The sequence below is a fragment of the Lissotriton vulgaris genome, chromosome 7, assembly GCF_964263255.1.
Source record: "Lissotriton vulgaris chromosome 7, aLisVul1.2, whole genome shotgun sequence".
NCBI lineage: Eukaryota > Metazoa > Chordata > Amphibia > Caudata > Salamandridae > Lissotriton > Lissotriton vulgaris.
Genome location: NC_141695.1, coordinates 183901128 through 183923146, shown reverse-complemented (window position 1 = coordinate 183923146; position 22019 = coordinate 183901128). Strand labels below are relative to the sequence as shown.

At 41.6% G+C, this 22019-nt stretch overlaps 1 protein-coding gene across 1 annotated transcript in view; it reads left to right on the top strand.

The window, feature by feature from the left end:
• LOC147701148 (sialic acid-binding Ig-like lectin 13) overlaps positions 1-22019 on the top strand; it is a 498018-nt gene that overhangs the window by 424942 nt on the left and 51057 nt on the right. Inside the window, exon 6 of the mRNA XM_086929313.1 lies at positions 19045-19113. Coding sequence (XP_086785439.1) covers positions 19045-19113 — 69 coding nt within the window. The remainder of the gene's footprint in view (positions 1-19044; positions 19114-22019) is intronic.

The following is a 22019-nucleotide window of genomic DNA, read 5'->3' as shown; positions in this document are numbered from 1 at the left end:
GAGCGGGGGGAAGGATTCCAGATAGCCGGCCAAGGGAGGCTCTGCCGAGGGAACATCCAGGACTACAGTAACTGATGGCTCAGCCGTAGAAAGCCTCTGAGACTCCAGAGCAGTGTAAATGTCCGCTATTTTGGACTGGAAGAAGCGAGCGATGTCATTACAGAGCTCCTGAGATGGAACAACTGGATCGGGGACCTGAAGAGATGTGAGAGAGTCCACGATCCTGAAGAGCTCTTTGGGAGATGAAAGAGAGGAAGTCAGGGCCACAAAGTAGTCTTGCTTGGTCCTGATAACTTCCGACTTATATCTCTTGAGCAGGGTTTTATGAGCTTCCCTGTCTTTGAGATCCCAACTGGCATGCCATCGACGCTCCTGTCTCCTTACTTTCTGCCTAAGGAGTCTGAGTTGTTCGGAGAACCAAGGGGCTGATGGTCTTTTCCTTGCTGAATAGCAGGACTGAGCTGGCGCCAGTGCGTCCAGGGCCTCTTTAAGAATGTTATCATAATGCGGCACCGCTGAGGAGGGATCCATCTCCCGAATAGAAGACAGACTGGAAGTCCAAGGGTCAAAAGAGTGTTCACCGATGTTTTTAAAATTCCTGCGTACTTCAAAGGTACTCGGGACTTTCCTGACACTTTCCTGACTAGGGAAGGCCACTTTGAAAGGAACGGCCAAGTGGTCTGACCAGGAGAGGGAGAAAGGAACCGTAACTGAAAGTCTCTGGTCATTAGAGAAAATGCCATCGAGCGTATGACCAGCTCGGTGGGTGGGTCCTTTCACCAGTTGAGTGAATCCACATGCTGTCAGTGCTTCCAGCAACACGAAGGTGTCATGTGATTCCAATAGTTCTAAGTGAAAATTAAAATCACCCAGAATAGTCAGATTCTCCAGACCAAAGTAGGGCTCCAGGAGCTGAAGCAGTTTTAAGCTAAAGTCTGCTCTGGGACCGGGCGGACGATAGACCAGAATCCCATTAAATGGGGAGATATGGGAATCATGTAATGAGAAATAGACCACCTGAATAGCATCCTTGGGGTCAGATAAAAGCGTGGTATGACATTGAAAGCTGTCCCTATGCAGGATGGCTAAGCCGCCACCGACCCGGCCGACTCTATCCTGCCGAGTCAGACAGTACCCATCAGGGACTGCTTCAATGAGGTCTGGACCAGAGGAGTCCTTAGCCCACGTTTCCGTAATAAAAGCCCAGATCAGATTCTTCTCCAAAATCAGCTCCTTAAAAATAATATTATTTTTAATGAGTGAGCGCGCATTAAGGAGCAAGCATTCTATACACAGTTCACTAGGAGAGACCAGCGAGCAGGACTTCCGAGGAGTGACGGACAAGGCGGCAATCATATCAACGAGTCTGTCAAGAAGCACCCACATCCCTTGGACACGATGAGGTCCTCCGGAGTGAGGCTGTGGAAGCATGGAGCAGTTTTAGGTCGAAGGCGTAACATATCCAATAAGGAATATTTCAAACTCCTTGTTTTACCTTTTGGGGGGTACTGGTCTATCCCCTTCTGGGTCATCCGGGGGCCATCTGGGCTCAGGGCCACAGATTTTTGGACCTACTTACCCCTCTCCTTATTAGTTCTGCCAATTTTTCCATATTAGCGGATTTTAACCTCCACTTGGATAATCCTCCTGCGCAATTAGTAATACCTTTATATCCGACCTGGCAGCAATGAATATGCTGCTTTGTATTTCAGGCCCTACCCACACAGCTGGTCATCTACTGGACCCCAGTTTTCTAATTTATCTAATATTGTTTGTTTCACCGCTACTCCGCTCTGTTGGTCTGACCACTTCTCAGTTGGTTTCCGCCACGTGCCAGCCGCTATTCTTATCACTCAAAAACAAACTAGGAACTGGCAAAAGCTGGACATTGAAGCCTTTAACAAAATTCTATCTCTAATGTCCCCACCCTTAATAAAATGTTTACTTCTGACTCAGTGGCCCTTCATTGGATCCAGAAAGCCATTGATATCAGCCTTGCACCTTATATTAAAAGGATGAATAATCACCACCTCCTAGCCCCTTGGTTCACAGACTAGTTAAAAACTGAGAAAACAATATGTAAAAATATGGAAAGACGTTGGAAGAGGGACTATGCACCAAATTCTAAACTTGCCTACATACGAGCTAAGAGAAATTATCATTCTCTCAGCAGGGCAGGCCGTGCTGACTACGTTTCCTCCACTACCATTGGATCACGGAATTGCTGAAAAACATTGTTCAAAATGGTGAAGGAATTATTAGGCTCTGAAACCCAGCCCTTTCTTCCCAGCCTGAATGAAGGGCAATGTGAGGATCTCGCACAATTTTTAATTTACAAAGTGGAAACAATATACGCAATTCTGAATGGTAATAACACAGCTAACACCATTTCATTTCCACCTACTCTTGTTCAGGAAGGAAGCACGTTCAAATGCAGAGACACATGCATCACAGAACCTGCCAACAAGCTGGAAGCGTGGTTACCATTAGATATCACAGCCCTTAGACAGTATTTAAATAGCATCAAATCAGGTTCCCCCCATGATCTCCTTCCTATACCAGTTCTACTGCAGCTTGAAGTACCTTGTCTCAAAATAATGATGGAGCTTCTTAACTCCTCCTTAAAGGAGGCTATCGTTTCCTCTGAATGAAAGCATGCAATGGTCCTTCTTTCACTAAAGAAGGCCAACGCCGACCCTACCCTTTCTACAAACTATCGGCCAATCTCTTTACTGCCAGCACTTTCCAAGGTTTTAGAAAAGCACATTAATGGGCAGTTGTTCAATTGTGTTGAGACCCAAAAATTCCTTTATCCATCACAATCTGGGTTTAGAGCTATCTTTTCAACTGAAACCACTCTTCTTGGCGTCACTGAAATGCTATGTCATCACTTAGATACCTGGTGGCCCTTATTCTACTTGACCTAATTGTGGCCTTTGACATGGTGTCTCATGCCATGTTAATAAAGGCCCTACAATCTCCAGGAAACGTTGGGTCAGCACTTGGATGGCTAACTTCCTTTCTCACCGACCGCACCTTTCAGGTCTTTTCTTCTGGAGCCACCTCCAGCAGACTCCTCATCCCATGGGGTTCCCCAGGGGTCTATCCGTAGTACTCTATTATTTAACATCTATGTCGGACCCCTCACAGTGATAGCAGAGGACGCTGGGTTGCCATTATTCTCTTACGCGGATGCCACCTAGATTATTTTTTCTCTCTCTGAGGGCAAGGAGGCGGAACCATCTGTCCTCCGGTCTGGGCTCAGTAAAATTGCATCCTGGATGCAGGCTAATTTCCTTAAACTTAATGGTGAAAAAACTGAGATCCTGATCTTGGGAAAAAACAAAGATCTCTGGGTACCTCTACATTGGCCGACAGAAATGGGTGCTCAACCTCGCCTGTCTCTTCATGTCCATAACCTTGGCTTTAATATTCACTACTTACTATCTATGCATCAACAAGCTGTGAAGGTGGCTTCAACCTGTTTCACCATCCTGAAATGGTTGAAGAAAATTGTTTGGATGTTGCCAAGCTCCACCCAGAGAACCGATGTCCAGGCACTGGTAACTTCTAGAATGGAGTATGGCAACATTCTCTACTTAGGATCCAATAAAGACGTAAAACGCAAGCTGCAGTTGGTGCAGAATTCTGCTGCAAGATTGCTTTGCCAGGTTCCTAGAGCGGCCTCCATCTCGGGCTCTTTGAGAGACCTCCATTGGTTGGGAGTTGTGAGCCAGATCAAGTTCAAAGCTCTGATCTATATGTTCAGGGCCAAGCAGGGCACAACTCCTCAATATTTGCTAAATCTAGTTAAACCCTATTTGCCATCACACACTCTTCGTTCTATCACCCAAGCTAAATTCATAGTGCCTAAGATTAGGCTGTCCCATATGGGTGGCCACTTCTTTGCTTACCTGGGCCCCTCTCTGTGGAATTCTCTTCCTTTACCACTCCAGAATGAAACCAGTTACATGCACTTTGGCAAGTTAATTACGCTGGCATAATTTGTGTACTTTCTGGAGTTTTCTGTCATGATTATTACACAAAATTCCCTAAGGTATGCCATGTCACACCTCGTAAAATTAAATATTAGAGCTGGACTCAGAGTGGGAACAATGTCAATGAAGGGAATAAGAACAGCTGTCCTTTGCAGAACTTCTGTTTTTTTGTGTGTGCAAAATAAGTCCACACATCCAAAATGGAAGCAAGGACACATTTCATGGTAAAATGTGGGGCCAAATGTCATATTTGCATTTCATTTCATTATGCATAATTTTGAATATTTTCTACCCACATTTTTCCAGAATTATGTGAAACAAAGGGGCCGATTAGGATTGTGGTAAATCCGCATCCTCCGGGCCGGCGGAAGCCACCGCCGGCCCAGAGGATGCGGATTCACCGCTGCGTTGATTGCAAAGACCCCCCGCCAGATTAGGATGGCAGGGGGGGTCATCTGCGGACGGGAAGACAGTCCGCCGCTTTTCCGCTGCGGTCTCACGGCGGAAAAGCTCTAATATGGTGGTGGTGTCTATTAGACACCGCCAGCCATATTAGGATTCATGCGGAAACATGCTTTTCCACGGTGGGTTTTCCGCTGTGGAAAAGCATGTGGTCTTTGGTGTTTGGGGGCCCGTTTGGGGCCCCCAGGGTGTTGGGGGGTGGGGGGTGCACATTTCTATTATAAATGATAAATTCTGAATGCTTCAATGTCGGATATTACAAGGCATGGTAATTTTGCCGCCAATTGTAATTGGTAGGGGTGTATGATATTTGCCTAATTTAGGGGCCTATTAGGATGGCGGACGGACATGCGTCCGTCCGTTACCCCCGAGGTGGAGGGACCGTCCGCAGGAGCAGCGGCGGTCCCTCCAGTGCAATTAGGGTATTTAGGGATTTGAGATGTAGGAGGCTGCAAATAAGGAATCAGTAATTTACTGATTTGTTATTTTAAGGAATCGGTAAAATACTGATTCCTTATTTTAAGGAATTGGTACATTTCTGATTCCTTAAAGCCTATCTAGGTAGCACTCAAGTGAATACATTTTAGGTAAATACTGAATACCTTAAATAAAGCAATTTTTTGCTTTTTTCTCTGAGCCATGTGGCAGACATATATGCCCTTAGTCCATGTATGTGTGCCACGTGTGCACACATGCACGATTCAGGGGTGCAACAGTGTGTCAATTTGACACCCTGCCACCCTTGAATATGCTCCTCCTATTACTGATTCGGTAAATACCGAATCGGTAATAGTGAATGGCTTCCCATTCATTCCTATGGGCCTCCAGGCCCATAGGAATGAATGGGAAGGTATTTCTTATTACCGATTCGTTATTTACCGAATCGGTAATAAGAAATGTTACCGAATCGGTACATTTTACCGATTCATTATCTACATCACATTTACTGATTCCTAAATACCAAATCGGTAAAATTTGGTAATTAGGAATCGGTAAAATGTGATTACGTACATATGGCCCCAATTTTTGCCCGGTTTCAGATCGGTGCCATTTTTTGAGCTCATTCTTGTGTGAGAACACAAATGTCAGGCAAAGATGTTATCACTACTCTTCTTAAAACTTTACGGTGTATTCAACAGAGAAATCCTCTCTCACTTGATTCTAATCATTGTTAGTCATCAATCTGCCATCTACAAAGTGCTTCCATTGCAATGCATGAGTATGTTTGTTCAGCTAATTTTAGAAACTATTTGATGAACGCAGAAAGCCGTCTTAGAATACATTCTTATCCTTTTAAGGGTGACACATTATGCATGCCAATGTCTTTCTTGAAGTATGATGTGCAGAAGTATGTAAATGCAGTTCATTATTTCAATTTCTCATATTTAATGAAAATATTTTTTATGTGCACAGAAAATATACATAAAAAGTAAGACCTAGCCTTCGTTTCATTATTTTACCTAATATTAATTCAAGGTGAACTTTAATTTATGTCATTCTTGGCACATCTGGCTCATTCAGATAAGTGTGTTATTTATTTGGATTGAATAAAAAAAATCCTTTCTAAAATGGCTTTCTGCTTCTTGCATAGTCTTGCTCACTGGCTCCAGCCTATTGCTGATGCAGACCCTTAAGGGCCATATTGTGTAAAATGGCTCATTGTCCATTCTGATGGATTCTTTACCCCTGCATCTGAGTCTTCTGCACTCAGGTCTATAATATAGCATGGTTACATAGTGTTAGACCCGGCACCATGGCGTGGGTCTCCCTTCCATTTTTTGCTATTGCCTCGTGTGTTTGCTGGTTATAGATGCTTTGGGCACTGTGCCACTGCTGTCCAGTGCCACAGTGCAAGTGTTCCCTATGGTAAATTGATGTATGGATTAATGACTCCATGATTGGTTGGTTTGGTTTACTTGTCAAACCCTAGTACAGTGCACTGGGTGTGCCCGGGCTTGTAAACCAAATGCTGCTGGTGGGCTTGCAGCACTGAGTGTGCCACTAAGAGAAGCAGTCTGTGAAACTGTGTCTCAGGTCTGCAAATGCAGAGCCTGTGTGAAGTCTGGTACTGCCATGTTGGCTTGGCAAGCGCACCCACTTGCCAGTCCCTAAAACTTCCCTTTTCTGCATATTAGTCACCGCTATGTTAAGCCCTAGGGCAGGGTGCATTGTAGGTAAAAGGTAGGACAATCCCTTATGTGTGTGGCATGTCCTAGTAGTGAATTACAGCCATTTTCGTTTTTCAATATTGCAAGGCTACCTGTTTCCCATAGGCCAGAATGGGCAGATTGATTATTACATTTTATAATCCTAACTGATTCAAGGAACCAGGTAGGAATTTGAGGTTAGTAGGCCTGAACTCAGAATGATAAAATATATCTTTTAGTGTAGTTGGTTTTAATATTCTGTGTTTGAAAATACCACTTTTAGAAAGTAGGTATTTTCTTGTCTAACCATCCAAACCTGCCATTGTGTAGTCCTTGCCTGGAGTTTATTCCTTGTATTCCTTGTCTGGGTAACAGGGGCTGGGAGATTCCAGGAGACAGGGTGAGTCTGCACAGGGCTGAATAGAGAGATCTCCATGCAGATTGGAGGGAGGAGTTGCACCTGGGACCTGAATAGGGCTGTGCCTTCCCTCCACAATGCTGACTCCACCTTCTGCGGTGCATCTGATGTACTTAGCCTACACGGTTAGAGGAAAGAAGGATTCATGTCAACAAAGTGCCCCAGGGCTGACCAGAACTGGTTTGTACTAGGCAAAAGGCCTCTCTGCCTACAGAAATTAAAGAGAAAATGAGGATAAAAGGGGGGACCCAGACCCCAGAACTATAGATCACTTTTGGGAAACAAGAAGGAACCTTTGCAGAGGAGAGGAACCATAGAGACTGATAAGAGGCTATCCCAAAGCATGAAGGATTGGCCTACAGTGGTTGCCTGACTGCCAAAGAGAGGAGAAAGTACTTTGTGCTACTTTCATTCAACTTGTGAAGTATCTCCAAGTGCTTGAGATAGCGCTTGCCTCCTGCTGAAATCTCAGGGACAACAGACTTCACCCACCAGCTCCCTAATGGTTCTTTCGAAGTGCCAGTAGTTGTGTTAAGCTTTCTATGGGACTGCGTGTCGCAAAGAGCTGGAGGCGCGACTCACGAAGAAGAAGCGTTTTGCCGCTTCTGCCACTGTCACTTTGCAACGCAACGCAGAAGCGCCTCACATCACCGGAGAAGAGGATCGACGTCGCACAAGACGCTGCAGCATCATCGGAGACGCGCGTCGCCGCCGTTGCCACTGTTGTTGCAGAAAAGTGTGTCGCTGCTGCAGCTGTTGCATCGTTGCTGAAGCACCTCGCATCACCGGAAAAGAGGATCGACATCGTATTAGATGCCGCTGCATCACCTGGAAGCGTGTCTCAGGGCCTGTCGCGGCTTAGAAGAATCTCTGAGTTGCCGCACAGCCGTCGGGCGTGCACGCATCGTGTCGCATCAAGGAGAAGATGCCATTTTTGGTCATTGCACCGTATCTTAATCGCATCACGGCGCTGGTGGCTGCATCGCAACAGAAGCTCAGTAAGAAACCGACGCATCACCTGCTCATGCCGAGAAGAACCAACGCATTCCTTACGCATCAGTAGGGACCCAACGCATCACCATTCTTGAGTGTAAGGAACTAACCCATCACCTTCCCTGCAACACTTTCATTGCATAGCGTTACGCATCCAAAGGTACATTGAACTCAAAGGGGCCCATTAGGATGTCGGGCGGATTGCCTCTGCCAGGGTAGCGGTGGCCACCGCCACCCTGGCGGAGGCAATCCGCCCGACATCCTTCCCTGCATTCCCCCCGCCATATTAGGATGGCGGAGGGGACCGTAGCGGTGTGAAACACAGCCCGCCTGTTTTCCGCCCCGGTCGCCTAGCGGCCGGAGCGGAAAACCTGTAACATGGTGGCGGTGTCTTGCAGACACCGGCCGCCATATTACAATGTGCATTACACAGTGCATTTCCGTGGCGGCAATGCCGCCAGGGAAAGGCATGCAGAGACTCCCTGCGGGGGCCCCTTGCGGGCCCCCTGGGAGTCCGTGGCTTGGGGGGTGCACATGGGGGGTACCTATGGTACCCCCCGCATTTCAGAGTGCAACATGGCAGGCATCGTGCGGTGCCTGTCATGTTGCGCGTTGCCAAGCAAAACGTGCACTTTTACCATTGCGGCGGGCGGAGATTCCTGCTCCGCCCGCCGCAATGGTAGACATACAGGATGCGCCCGCCTGTGTGGCGGGCGCATCCTAATACAAATATCGGGACCCCCGCACTGTTAGCGGGCGGTCCTCTTCTCCGTTAGGGTGGCGGGCGGGCAAAGCCCGCCCGCCATCCTAATGGACCCCAAAGTGTTGCATTTCACATATTAAGATAGAGAACTAATCTAATTCTACCATTTTTAAGTACAGTATTGTGGATTTTTCTTGTTTGTGGTCTATTTCAAGTCTATATAAAAATACTTGTTTATATACTATAAATTGTGTGGTGTCCATCTGTTGTGTTGTCACTGCGTTACTGTATGTGTTCACAAATGCCTTACATACTGCCTCTGAGATAAGCCTGTCTGCTCATGCTACCAAGGGAGTGAGCAGGGGTTATTTTCGGAGTGTACCCCCTTACCCTGATTAGACGCAAGGGTCCCTACTTGGTCAGAGGTACCTACATCTAACAACTAGAGACCTCCAAATCTAACATTGGTGGTCAGCGTAAGAATTTGGACTTGCACTTGTGACTCTGACACAGTGATCCTTTATTTGCATGGGACAAGATTCACAAACAAATGATGGAACATTCTCTTGGTATTGAATGGGCACAAAAACCTCCCACAGTACCTGCATTACATTAAGGTCAGCACAAGCGTCTGCATCCACTTCCTACATACTAAGATGCCCTGTAGGCACAATGGAGGGCAAACATTTGTTGAACCCCTAGGTCACTTTCTGGAATACTGCTGCTCAAACTTTCTCACTTCAAGTGTATTCCTTATACAGCCACCCAGAGATACAGGACCTCTATGACTAGGAAACCCAAAGCTGCAGGACTTTTGTGATCACCTCACCCTTTGCTTTGTAGTTGTGTACTCTGAATATTGCAGTTTTCTATGTGATTCTGTGGCTGCAATAACAAATATAAATATAGTGAAAATACACTTGCCTTTTACCGGGGTGGTGATTGCATGTACAATAATTATTTGTGGTTGCTCAATGAACATTTTATTGTAACAGGTAACTAGGTGAAATGCATCACCTGCAGATGTATTTTCAATGCTGTCGCTGCTCGGTTTACGTGGTGTACAGTCTAAATCTCGAGTTTTTAATATCGACTGGACAGAATATCGACTACAGAATATCAACATGGCAGTATTATCGAGGTAAGTAATATCAATGTAAATTTTATCGATTTTTAAGTGTAAAAAAATATCAAGTAGTTTATATCGAGTGTTCAAAATATTGTTTATTTGTATTAGTTAAAAATATCGAATGTCAAAATATAGAGTGTGAGAATATCGAAAGTCAAAATATCGAGTGTCAGAATATCGATTTTTGAAATGTAGAATGTTTATAATGTTGTAGTATTTATTTTTTTCTCTAAAATATTATTTATGTATGTTATTTTATGTTATAAAATATATAAATATAACATTTAAAAAAAATAAAATATGTAGTTAAAAATGTATAACAAATTTTAGGAGCGGGTTGTGGGTTTTTAGGGGACTAGGGTGGAAAGTGTTTTAAAGTATATATTAAATAATTATCAAAAATGTTTTAAAATTGTAAAATGTGGTAAAAATGTATGTTTTAGGAGCGGGTTGTGGGTTTTTAGGGGAATAGGGTGGGGAGTGTATTAAAATATTTTTAATGTAAAATTTGAAAATAAATTTAAATTAAACATTTTTAAAAATATGTGTTTTTGAGGAGCGGGTTGTGGGTTTTTAGGGGAATAGGGTGGGATGTGTTTTAAAATTTTTAAAAAAATATTTTGAAATGTATTTAAATATTTTAATAAATAATTTCACATTTTGAATTTGTTAAGAATTATATGTTTTAGGAGTGCGTTGTGGGTTTTTAGGGGGATAGGGTGGGAGGTGTATAAAAGAATTTTAAAATTAAATTTAGAAATTAATAAAAAACATTTAAATTAAATTTTGAATTTAATTATAAATTTTACAATTACATTTTGAATTTGATTCGAAATGTTTTATTGTATAAAATATTTTTATTTTAGTTGTGGGTTGTGTTTTTTGGGGGAATAGGGTGGGAAGTGTTTTAAAATATTTTAAAATTAAATTTAGAAATTATTTTAAAATTTAAAATTTAAATTTTGAATTTAATTTGAAATTTTTGATTGTATAAAATATTTTTGTTTTAGGAGTGGGTTGTGTATTTTTTGGGGAATAGGGTGGGAAGTGTTTTAAAATATTTTACAATTAAATTTAGAATTTTATCCAAATTCTACGTTTTAGTGATGTTTTATGGGTTTTTTGGGGAATAGTGTGGGGATTGTTATCAAATATATGATTATTAAAATATAAAATATTGGATAATTAGATTTAAATGCATCAAAATATTTTATGGGTGTGTTGTGAGTTTTTAGGGGTATAGTATGGTGAGTGTTTTTAAAATAAAGGGATTTTTATTTAAGAAAATGAAAATTTAAATTTGATAAAGTGTTTAATTGGTTGTTGTATTAGAAGTGTTTTTTTAATAGGGGTGTATGTTGTGTATTATTATTTAAAAATCAGTAATATAAAATAATTTTAAAATAAATTTATTTAAGAAATGTTACATTAGTAAAAATAAATTGAAAAAAAAATCCAAAAGCAAAATTTGGTAAATTTAAATAAAATGTTATTTCTAAATGAAATTTAGAATTTCTAATGTAGTTATTGTTAAGTTTTTAAAAATAATATTTAAAAAAGATTATAAAATAAATCTCTCAATTTATATTTGGTGGAGTTGGAATAGTAAAATATATGGGTTTACTGTCCTGCACCTTCCATGAGTTTATACTTGGTGGAGTGGGAATAGTAATTTATAAGGATTAAATGTCCAGCACCTTCCATGAGTTTATACTTGGTGGAATGGGAATAGTAATTTATATGGGTTTACTGTCCAGCACCTTTCCTGAGTTTATACTTGGTGAAGTGGGAATAGTAATTTATAAGGGTTGAATATCCAGCACCTTCCCTGAGTTTATACTTGGTGGAGTGGGAATAGTAATTTATATGGGTTGAATATCCCGCTACTTCCCAGAGTTTATACTTGGTGGAGTGGGATTAGTAATTTATATTAGTTTACTGTCCAGCACCTTACCTGAGTTTATACTTGGTGGAGTGGGAATAGTAATTTATAAGGATTGAATGTCCAGCACCTTCCCTGAGTTTATACTTGGTGGAGAGGGAATAGTAATTTATATGGGTTTACTGTACAGCACCTACCATGAGTTTATACTTTGTGGAGTGGGAATAGTAATTTATAAGGGTTTACTGTCCAGCACCTTCCCTGAGTTTATACTGGGTGGAGTGGGAATAGTAATTTATATGGGTTTACTGTCCAGCACCATCCCTGAGTTTATACTTGGTGGAGTGGGAATAGTAATTTATATGGGTTGAATGTCCAGCACCTTCCCTGAGTTTATACTTGGGGGAGTGGGAATAGTAATTTATATGGGTTTACTGTCCAGCACCTTTCATGAGTTTATACTTGGTGGAGTGGGTATAGTAATTTATAAGGGTTTACTGTACAGCACCTTCTCTGAGTTTATACTTGGTGGAGTGGGAATAGTAATTTATAAGGGTTTACGGTCCAGCACCTTCCCTGAGTTTATACTTGGTGGAGTGGGAATAGTAATTTATATGGGTTGAATGTCCATCACCTTCCCTGAGTTTTTACTTTGTGGAGTGGGAATAGTAATTTATATGGGTTTACTGTCCAGCACCTTCAATGAGTTTATACTTGGTGGAGTGGGAATAGTAATTTATATGGGTTTATTGTCCAGCACCTTTCCTGAGTTTATACTTCGTGGAGTGGGAATAGTAATTTATACGGGTTGAATATCCAGCACCTTCCCTCAGTTTATATTTGGTGAAGTGGGAATAGTAATTTATATGGGTTGAATATCCCGCACCTTCACTGAGTTTATACTTGGTGGAGTGGGATTAGTAATTTATAAGGATTGAATGTCCAGCACCTTCCCTGAGTTTATACTTGGTGGAGAGGGAATAGTAATTTATATGGGTTTACTGTACAGCACCTACCATGAGTTTATACTTTGTGGAGTGGGAATAGTAATTTATAAGGGTTTACTGTCCAGCACCTTCCCTGAGTTTATACTGGGTGGAGTGGGAATAGTAATTTATATGGGTTTACTGTCCAGCACCATCCCTGAGTTTATACTTGGTGGAGTGGGAATAGTAATTTATATGGGTTGAATGTCCAGCACCTTCCCTGAGTTTATACTTGGGGGAGTGGGAATAGTAATTTATATGGGTTTACTGTCCAGCACCTTTCATGAGTTTATACTTGGTGGAGTGGGTATAGTAATTTATAAGGGTTTACTGTACAGCACCTTCTCTGAGTTTATACTTGGTGGAGTGGGAATAGTAATTTATAAGGGTTTACGGTCCAGCACCTTCCCTGAGTTTATACTTGGTGGAGTGGGAATAGTAATTTATATGGGTTGAATGTCCATCACCTTCCCTGAGTTTTTACTTTGTGGAGTGGGAATAGTAATTTATATGGGTTTACTGTCCAGCACCTTCAATGAGTTTATACTTGGTGGAGTGGGAATAGTAATTTATATGGGTTTATTGTCCAGCACCTTTCCTGAGTTTATACTTCGTGGAGTGGGAATAGTAATTTATACGGGTTGAATATCCAGCACCTTCCCTCAGTTTATATTTGGTGAAGTGGGAATAGTAATTTATATGGGTTGAATATCCCGCACCTTCACTGAGTTTATACTTGGTGGAGTGGGATTAGTAATTTATATGAGTTTACTGTCCAGCAACTTACCTGAGTTTATACTTGGTGGAGTGGGAATAGTAATTTATAAGGATTGAATGTCCAGTACCTTCCCTGAGTTTATACTTGGTGGAGTGGGAATAGTAATTTGTATGGGTTCACTGTCCTGCACCTTTCATGAGTTTATATTTGGTGGAGTGTGAATAATAATTTATAGGGGTTTACTGTCCAGCACCTTCCCTGAGTTTATACTTGGTGGAGTGGGAATAGTAATTTATATGGGTTTACTGTCCAGCACCTTCCCTGAGTTTATACTTGGTGGAGTGGGAATAGTAATTTATATGGGTTGAATGTCCTGCACCTTCCCTGAGTTTATACTTGGTAGAGTGGGAATAGTAATTTATAAGGGTTGAATGTCCAGCACCTTCCCTCAGTTTATACTTGGGGGAGTGGGAATAGTAATGTATATGGGTTTACTGTCCAGCACCTTCCCTGAGTTTATACTTGGTGGAGTGGGATTAGTAATTTATAAGGATTGAATGTCCAGCCCTTTCCCTGAGTTTATACTTAGTGGAGTGGGAATAGTAATTTATATGGGTTTTTCTGTCCAGCACCTTCCATGAGTTTATATTTGGTGGAGTGGGAATAGTAATTTATAAGGGTTTACTGTCCAGCACCTTCCCTGAGTTTATACTTGGTGGAGTGGGAATAGTAATTTATAAGGATTGAATGTCCAGCACCTTCCCTGAGTTTATACTTGGTGGAGTGGGAATAGTAATTTATATGGGTTGAATGTCCTGCACCTTCCCTGAGTTTATACTTGGTGGAGTGGGAATAGTCATTTATATTGGTTTACTGTCCTGCACCTTCCATGAGTTTATACTTGATGGAGTGGGAATAGTAATTTATATGGGTTTACTATCCAGCACCTTCCACAAGTTTATACTTGGTGGAGTGGAAATTGTATTTCTTGTGGGTTTACTGTCCAGCACCTTTCCTGAGTTTATACTTGGTGGAGTGGGAATAGTAATTTATAAGGGTTTACTGTACAGCACCTTCCCTGAGTTTATACTTGGTGGAGTGGGAATAGTAATTTATATGGGTTTACTGTCCAGCACCTTCCATGAGTTTATACTTGGTGGAGTGGGAATAGTAATTTATATGGGTTTACTGTCCAGCACCTTTCCTGAGTTTATACTTGGTGGAGTGGGGATAGTAATTTATAAGGGTTGAATGTCCAGCACCTTCCCTGAGTTTATACTTGGTGGAGTGGGAATAGTAATTTATATGGGTTGAATATCCCGCACCTTCCCTGAGTTTATACTTGGTGGAGTGGGAATAGTAATTTATATGGGTTTACTGTCCAGCACCTTCCCTGAGTTTATACTTGGTGGAGTGGGAACAGTAATTTATAAGGATTGAATGTCCAGCACCTTCCCTGAGTTTATACTTGGTGGAGTGGGAATAGTAATTTATATGGGTTTACTATCCAGCTCCTTCCCCGAGTTTATACTTGGTGGAGTGGGAATAGTAATTTATATGGGTTGAATGTCCAGCACCTTTCCTGAGTTTATACATAGTGGAGTGGGAATAGTAGTTTATATGGGTTTACTGTCCAGCACCTTCGCAGACTTTATACTTGGTGGAGTGGGAATAGCAAAAACTTTGTAGAGAAATACATTTTTGTTGGTAGAATATTACAAATATTATTTGTATCAAAATATAATAACTATAGTAGTAATTATAATTATTGTTAGACTAGTAATAAGTTGGTAAAGAAATCACAATATTTATGATATTTAAAAAATAATCAATAAATAATTAAAATAATATTCAAATTATATTTTATTTCAAAAATAAAAAAATGTAGACACACATGGTAAGTGGAAACATTTATAAATAGTGTATTAAGATGGAAAAACAAATGGGAAGTAGAGGACTTTTTTATTTGCAGTATAATTTTGTAAGTCAATAGTCTTTATTAAAAAATAAATAACAGCAAGTAAACATTTGTATATTAAAAATATTGATAAATTGCAGTGAAATAATTTTTATGTTTGTTCACATATATTGAAAATGTAATTTTTCATAACAAATATAATTACATAGTGTGCAATTTATTTAACAACAATTACTTTAAATCACATACAAAATAGAAATATTTTAATAATAAACATGTTGAAAATAATTGTTATATTTGTTGTACATGCAATTTTTCATATTTTAAAGTAGAAATCATTGATAGATACAATTTTTAAAGATTTCAAAATAGTATCGTGTTATACATTTTTTTGGTTTGTTTAGTTAATTTTGGTCCTATCAGGGTTACTGATTGCTCCATTCGGAATTCTTGGTAACTCTGCTCTTTTTGTAGGGATTGTATTAATTTGTGAAGGGTAGGTGTTCCTCTGCCTGTGGTTGCTTGGAAGGCATTATGCCATCCTTCAACCGCGTTGTTTGTTTGTGCTTCCTTATTTAGGGTGCTAAGGTAGACATTCCACCAGGCAATTTGATATTTAGGTTGTCTTCTATGACCAGATCGGTGTAGCCTTCCTACCCATGTATCTTCGAAGTAGTCAAGCATAGGGCTTAGTCTTTCTTCGTTTCTTTTATAGTAGGGGCTGTCTATTAATAGGTTATAGTGTTCAGCAACGTCTGTTACAGGAACATAGGCTAGGGAAATACGTTTTTTTATTTGATAAGTAAAGGTGCTGTCTGTGGTGTATTGGGCACTTAATGTAGATTTTTGTAGATGTCGCCATATACATTGATTGAAATAATAATAGCAACCTTGTATTGCTGTGTGTAGGTATATTTTAAGGATACTGTTTATCATTGCTTTTTCGAAATCAATGATAATTGTTTGTGGAAAATAGTCATTAGTTTGCTGTTTGACTTTGGTTAGGATTTCTTGGTAGGTAGATTGTTGTCTGTTTGGTAGGAGGGCATATAGGAATGGAATATTAGCATTTTGGAAAGGACCATGGATAGTGTACAATTGGTAAAAAGGTTTAGGACATACTACAAAAGTACCATCCATCATCCAAGTTTAGCATTGGTTTAGTTTAGTCATGTTGTCTGCAGTGGCAAGCAGTATTACTCTTTTATCTTTTGAGTTGTTGTCATATAGTATAAATGGTTCATTATTATGAGTTAAACAGAGTTCAGGAGGAAATTGCACTTCTTCAAAATTTGTAGGTGTGGGAGGAGTAGTTGATGTAGCTCTTTTTTGTCTAGCTATGGTTCTTTTAGGAGAATCTATAGTTGGTAGTTGGCTAGAGGCATGTTGGGGTAGAACACTTAAATGCTGTTATAGAATAGCAGTTGTTGCTACATCAGTACTAGTGCTAGCTCCTTTAAGGGAATCAAGCATTTGTCTAATCTCTATTTCTGTTACATTGTGTGGATGGTTATGTTCCTTAGTATAAGTCACAGTAGTTTCCTGAGTTATAGCTCTACCATAACATTTGCTAGAATAGTATTTAGTGCATTTCCAAAAAACTTTCATATCTTTCTGTTTCTCTTGAGTAAATGCATATCCCATGTAACAAAAAAGCATTTTCCCTTTCTGAGAATACACAAATTTTGCTTCTTCAGTCATGTTTGCTCTTTGGTGCTAGGAGAAATTAAACATTACAATATTAGAAAAGTAGTTAAATTATGTATTTAGTATTATAATAACATTGTTTTGCACACTCATTATTTACCAGTATATTTCTTTGTTGAATTCAGGTGTTGCTTTTCTTCAAATTTTTCTTTTCTGTGTATTTCTTCAGTGCCTGTTGAGATGGAGAAAATGTGTTACAAGATTTTACATTTATTTATGTTTATTTTGTTGTGCTCTGCTAGCTAGTTTGTACTTTGTTTTCTATGTATTAAGGTTTTTAGTCATGTTTTAAATTATATACCGACTTTTTATCTTTTTTCTTTGAAGTGTAGATGTTGTGCAGTTATTCTATATTTTCTTTTTATCTGTAGAAAATAGTGTAGGAATAAAAGAGATGTTTTAGTTATTTGTTTTTCAAATACAGGTTTGAAGTTTTAGATTTACGTTTTGGAAATATATTAAGGTGGTAGTACTTACTTTAGATAGGTGTAGCTGGTTTTTGGTTGACGTCAATCAGTTTTCTTTCAGCAATCCGGCAGAGTTTCCCCTTCCTTTTCTTTGGTGGTTTAGATTGCAATTTTAGCTGGTTTAATTCTTCTTTTTATAGAATTAGTTTAATTGTTTCTGAATGTGTGTTGGTTGTTCAAATTGATAGCTTTTTCTTATTTGTTCATTTGAATTGTTTTACTTGTTTTGCTAATTGTTTTCCTTACATGGGTGACGCCAATTACTGATTATTTGTATGGGTAAGGCAATTTTTTGCAATGGTTAATGGCATATTTTCATATTTAAAGTGAAAGAATATTTATAATGTGCATTAAGAAATGTTTTATTATTTGCAATGCTGTGTATGTGTTTTAAATTGTTTATTTGATGTAAATGTTTTTTTTTAATTGTTTGCAATGTTTATTGTATGTTGTATATGTTTTATAAAATAGTTTATGGTTATTTGTGATGTGTATAATATGTATTTTTCATTAGAAAGTGCATTTAGTATGTATTTTGTTAAGTCGATATTCTATAAGTTTCGATATATTAGTATTCTATATTTTGATGGCCGATATTTTGGCTATGTTTTATGTTAAGGATTGACAGTCGATGTTTTTTACATGCGATAATATTGATGGTCGATAATGTTGTAGTCATTATGTTTTTTTATCGATATAGTGGTTTAGATATTTTTGTTATTTCTTGTTTAAGTATTGGGATTCAATATTTTTGTAGTCGATAATTCCTCACCGATATTTTTTCTAGTCGATATTCGGTCTGTCGAGGTTATGTCAGTGCTTCGGTTTACATACACAATAATGCTTGCTGTGTACATTTTCCTTGCATACTAACATCCTGAAAAAATGGGCCTACATAACTTAGATTTCTGTCTAATAACAAAAGTAAGATTGTAACATTAAATTTTACTTCTAGTCTCCAACTTAATATTCTAAAAACAATCCAATACTAACGTCCTCTCAGGTCATACCAGCGCTTTTTGATGTCGTCAATGGAGCGCTGGTATGACCTGAGAGGACGTTCTAAGGAGCGGATTGCTGTGAGGCTTGGGGATCAACTGGGCACCGGTGGAGGGGAACCTGTAGACACACCTAACACCCCAATGGAGGACCTGTTTGAGGACAGCATTGCGCCAGCAGCCTGCGTGGGGGTCCTTCAGCTGGACTCTTGTCGACCCAGCCAACAACAAACTGAAGGTAAGTGCCATGTGACTGCGACCCAGTCCCCTAACAATGCCCTTAAGTCCTGAGCTGGCAACATGACATCCTCAACAATGCAGATCATGCTCACCAAAAAAGCCCAATTGCATTGTGGTAGTTGTAGTGTAATCATTTACCCACAGTTAGCCCAACACTGCCAGAGCACTCAATGCAAAGTCAAACCAAAAGCCAGTCAGGGAAAGCAAGGCTGCATGCATGTATCAACATTGCCTGCGCAAGATACATAACTTTAATCATGCACCCTTTCACATTACAGGTGCAGGTGATCAAGCCAGCACGAACAGTGAGGCGCTACACATCGCTGAGAGCCAGGAGGACACTGAGGGTGAGGGCCAGTCCTCCCAACAACCCGGCACATCACAGCCACCAGCAGTGCACCCACCACCACCAACACCACCACCCCGTGCCGACAGGGCCACCCCTGCAGCCACAGCAGTGCACCCACCACCACCAACACCACCACCACCCCGTGCCGACAGGGCCACCCCTGCAGCCACAGCAGTGGTACAGGCTCCACCACCAGCGCCTCAAAGGCAGATGAGGCGCACACCTGGTGCCAGGTCACAGACCAGCGCACTAAGGCGCCAGCAGCGCCAGGGCCCAGCAGGCACTGCCAGGGCACTTGAAACACCCAGGCCTGGCCATCGAACGCCGCATGCTGGCGGTGCATCGCACGCAGGCGCGCCACATGGCAGCAATGCTCGCACAGATGCAGGCAAACGGCCAACACATTGCCCAGATGACAGCAGCAGTGCGAGAAAACAACCAGCTGCTTGTATCCCAGCAGGACATGACCCGTCGACACCACCGCCAACTACTGGCCCGCCTATCGGCCTACACTAGGTCAAATCATGTGGTTGGCAATGCCACATCTCAGCTGGCACGAAGGTCACTTGCCATGCAGGCCCAGATGGTGCAGTGTTGCCAGGATGTGGCCAGGTCACTCAACCTACTCACCGCAGCTGTGCTTGGCAGACAGGCCACTGCCCAGGAAGAAGCAGAGGGGGCTGACGACACAAGTGAGGTTGCATCGACCAACAGCAGTGCCTCCTTACCACCGTTGCCTGCACGTCGCCGCAGCAGCAGGCCAACATCAGAAAGTAGGGCCAACACCGTCCCTCAGGATGCGGAGAGACGACTTGGGGCATCTTGTCGTCACCGTCCGTGAGGACTGTAACACTCAGAGGGAGGCCATGCAGTCTACCCCTGCAAACCCCCGACCCCAGCATGGGGAGGTATGGAGCAATACTCTCTCCATCAGACAATTTAATACTTAAAGGCTAATTTAATGTGATTTAACAATAAAGAAGAATGGTCAAACCTGATACACACTCATGTCATTATTACATTCATCATGCATGGGTGCAGTGTTGTGATAGTGGAATGTGTGCACTAGAAACAGTTCGTAGTGATGTGGTTGCGGCGCCTGTGTCCTTCAGCAGGATCTTGTCTGCGTGCATGACGTACATGTGGAGGAGGCCGGTTGTCACCTTCAGTCTCACTGCCAGTTATCTCCACTGGTATCCTGCGCTTGGTAGCAATGTTGTGGAGTATTGCACACACGGCCACGATGCGGCAGCAGACCTCAGGTGTGTATTTGATGGCCCCACCAGTTTTGTGCAGTATGCGGAAACGGCTCTTCAATAGGCCAAATGTCCTCTCTATGCAATTTCTTGTCCGTATGTGTGCAGCATTGTAACGCCGTTGCTGCGGTGTGGCTGGGTTGAGGTATGGGGTGAGGAGGTACTCATGTAGACCGTAGGCGCTGTCACCTGCGGGTAATGAGCACAGAGTGAGTGCCTATTCTGCGCAGATACATGATGAAAGTATAGTATATGGGGACATGTGTACTTACCCAGTAGGTGTCCTTCACCAAAGTCTCCCCTTGCCAGTCGTGTGTGAATGCCGCTGTGCCAGAAGAAGAAGGAGTCATGTGTGCTGCCTGGATATTGTGCCACTATGTCCGTGATGATATTCTTGGCGTTGCACACCATCTGGATATTGAGGGAGTGGTAGGATTTGCGGTTGCGGTACATGTATTCCGTTTGTGCTGGTGGGCAGATGTGGATATGGGTACAGTCAATGCATCCAATTGCATGCGGAAAATGTGCAATGTTGTAGAATTTCAGCTTGGTGTCATTTAAGTCCTGCTGGGTGGTTGGGAATGAAATGTAGTGGTGTAGCCTGGTCAGCATTGTATCCAGAAAACTACTGAGGCAGCGGGACATGGTGGGCTGGGATATGCCCCCAGCGACAGCAACTATCCCCTGGAAGCCTCCGGAAGCCAGTAGGTGCAGGCAGCACAATACTTGTACATGGGTGGGGACGGCATTGGTTCTCCTTGTTGGATGCTGCAGCAGGGGGTCTAGGTCCTGGATCAGCTTAATGATCATTGGGCCACTTAGCCGGTACTTGGCATAGATTTGCTCCCTGGTTTGGTCCAGAAGGGTGACCCGCTGCCGGAATATACGCTCCTGGATCCTACGCCTGTTCTGTGCTGCTCGCTGCAGCCTACGCCGCCTGACCACCATGTAGAGTCCTGGCATTGTGCGAGTCCACAGTCTCCAGCTGCATGTCCTTAAGTGTGTTTGGTCAGGCCAGCACCTGTATGCAGTTAGCTTACATTTTTAAAAAAAAAAATTTATTTGCTGGTTACCACCTGGTTTGAGTTCTCCTTACATCGCGCGTCGCTAATAGCGATTTTCGTTTGTTTCGCAAACTGCGATTTTTCTTGAATGCCAATAGCGAATATTTAGCGACTTTGCAACTGTTTTCGCAGAATCATTGGTTTCTCGCTATTTCCGATTCGCAAATTGGCAGGTTTCAGGATTCTGCGATTTGATTTGCGATTTCACAATTTTTATTTAGCGATTACGCACTTTTGCGATTTTCTCTTTCATGAATAGCTTCTACTCAATTTGCGCTAGAAATTGCGAATTTGCAGCAATTGCGATCGCAAAAAAGCTTCATGAACCTATCTGAAAGTGAGGTAATCTGTGGAGGAGGAGGTCATGAGGGCACCCCAAAATATTGTCGCACAGGGTGACATATTGAGCACAGTAGTTCCAGCGCTAAAGTCCAATCTGCTGTGCTGCTTATTGGGGTAAAGGGTGCGAACATGCTTCAAAATGGTCTTTCATTGTGTTCTCAGCTTTTTGGCTGTGCTAAATAGTTAATGTGTGCAGGTATATTACATTTAAATTAATGTCTCATGCATGGCATCTTAGTTTT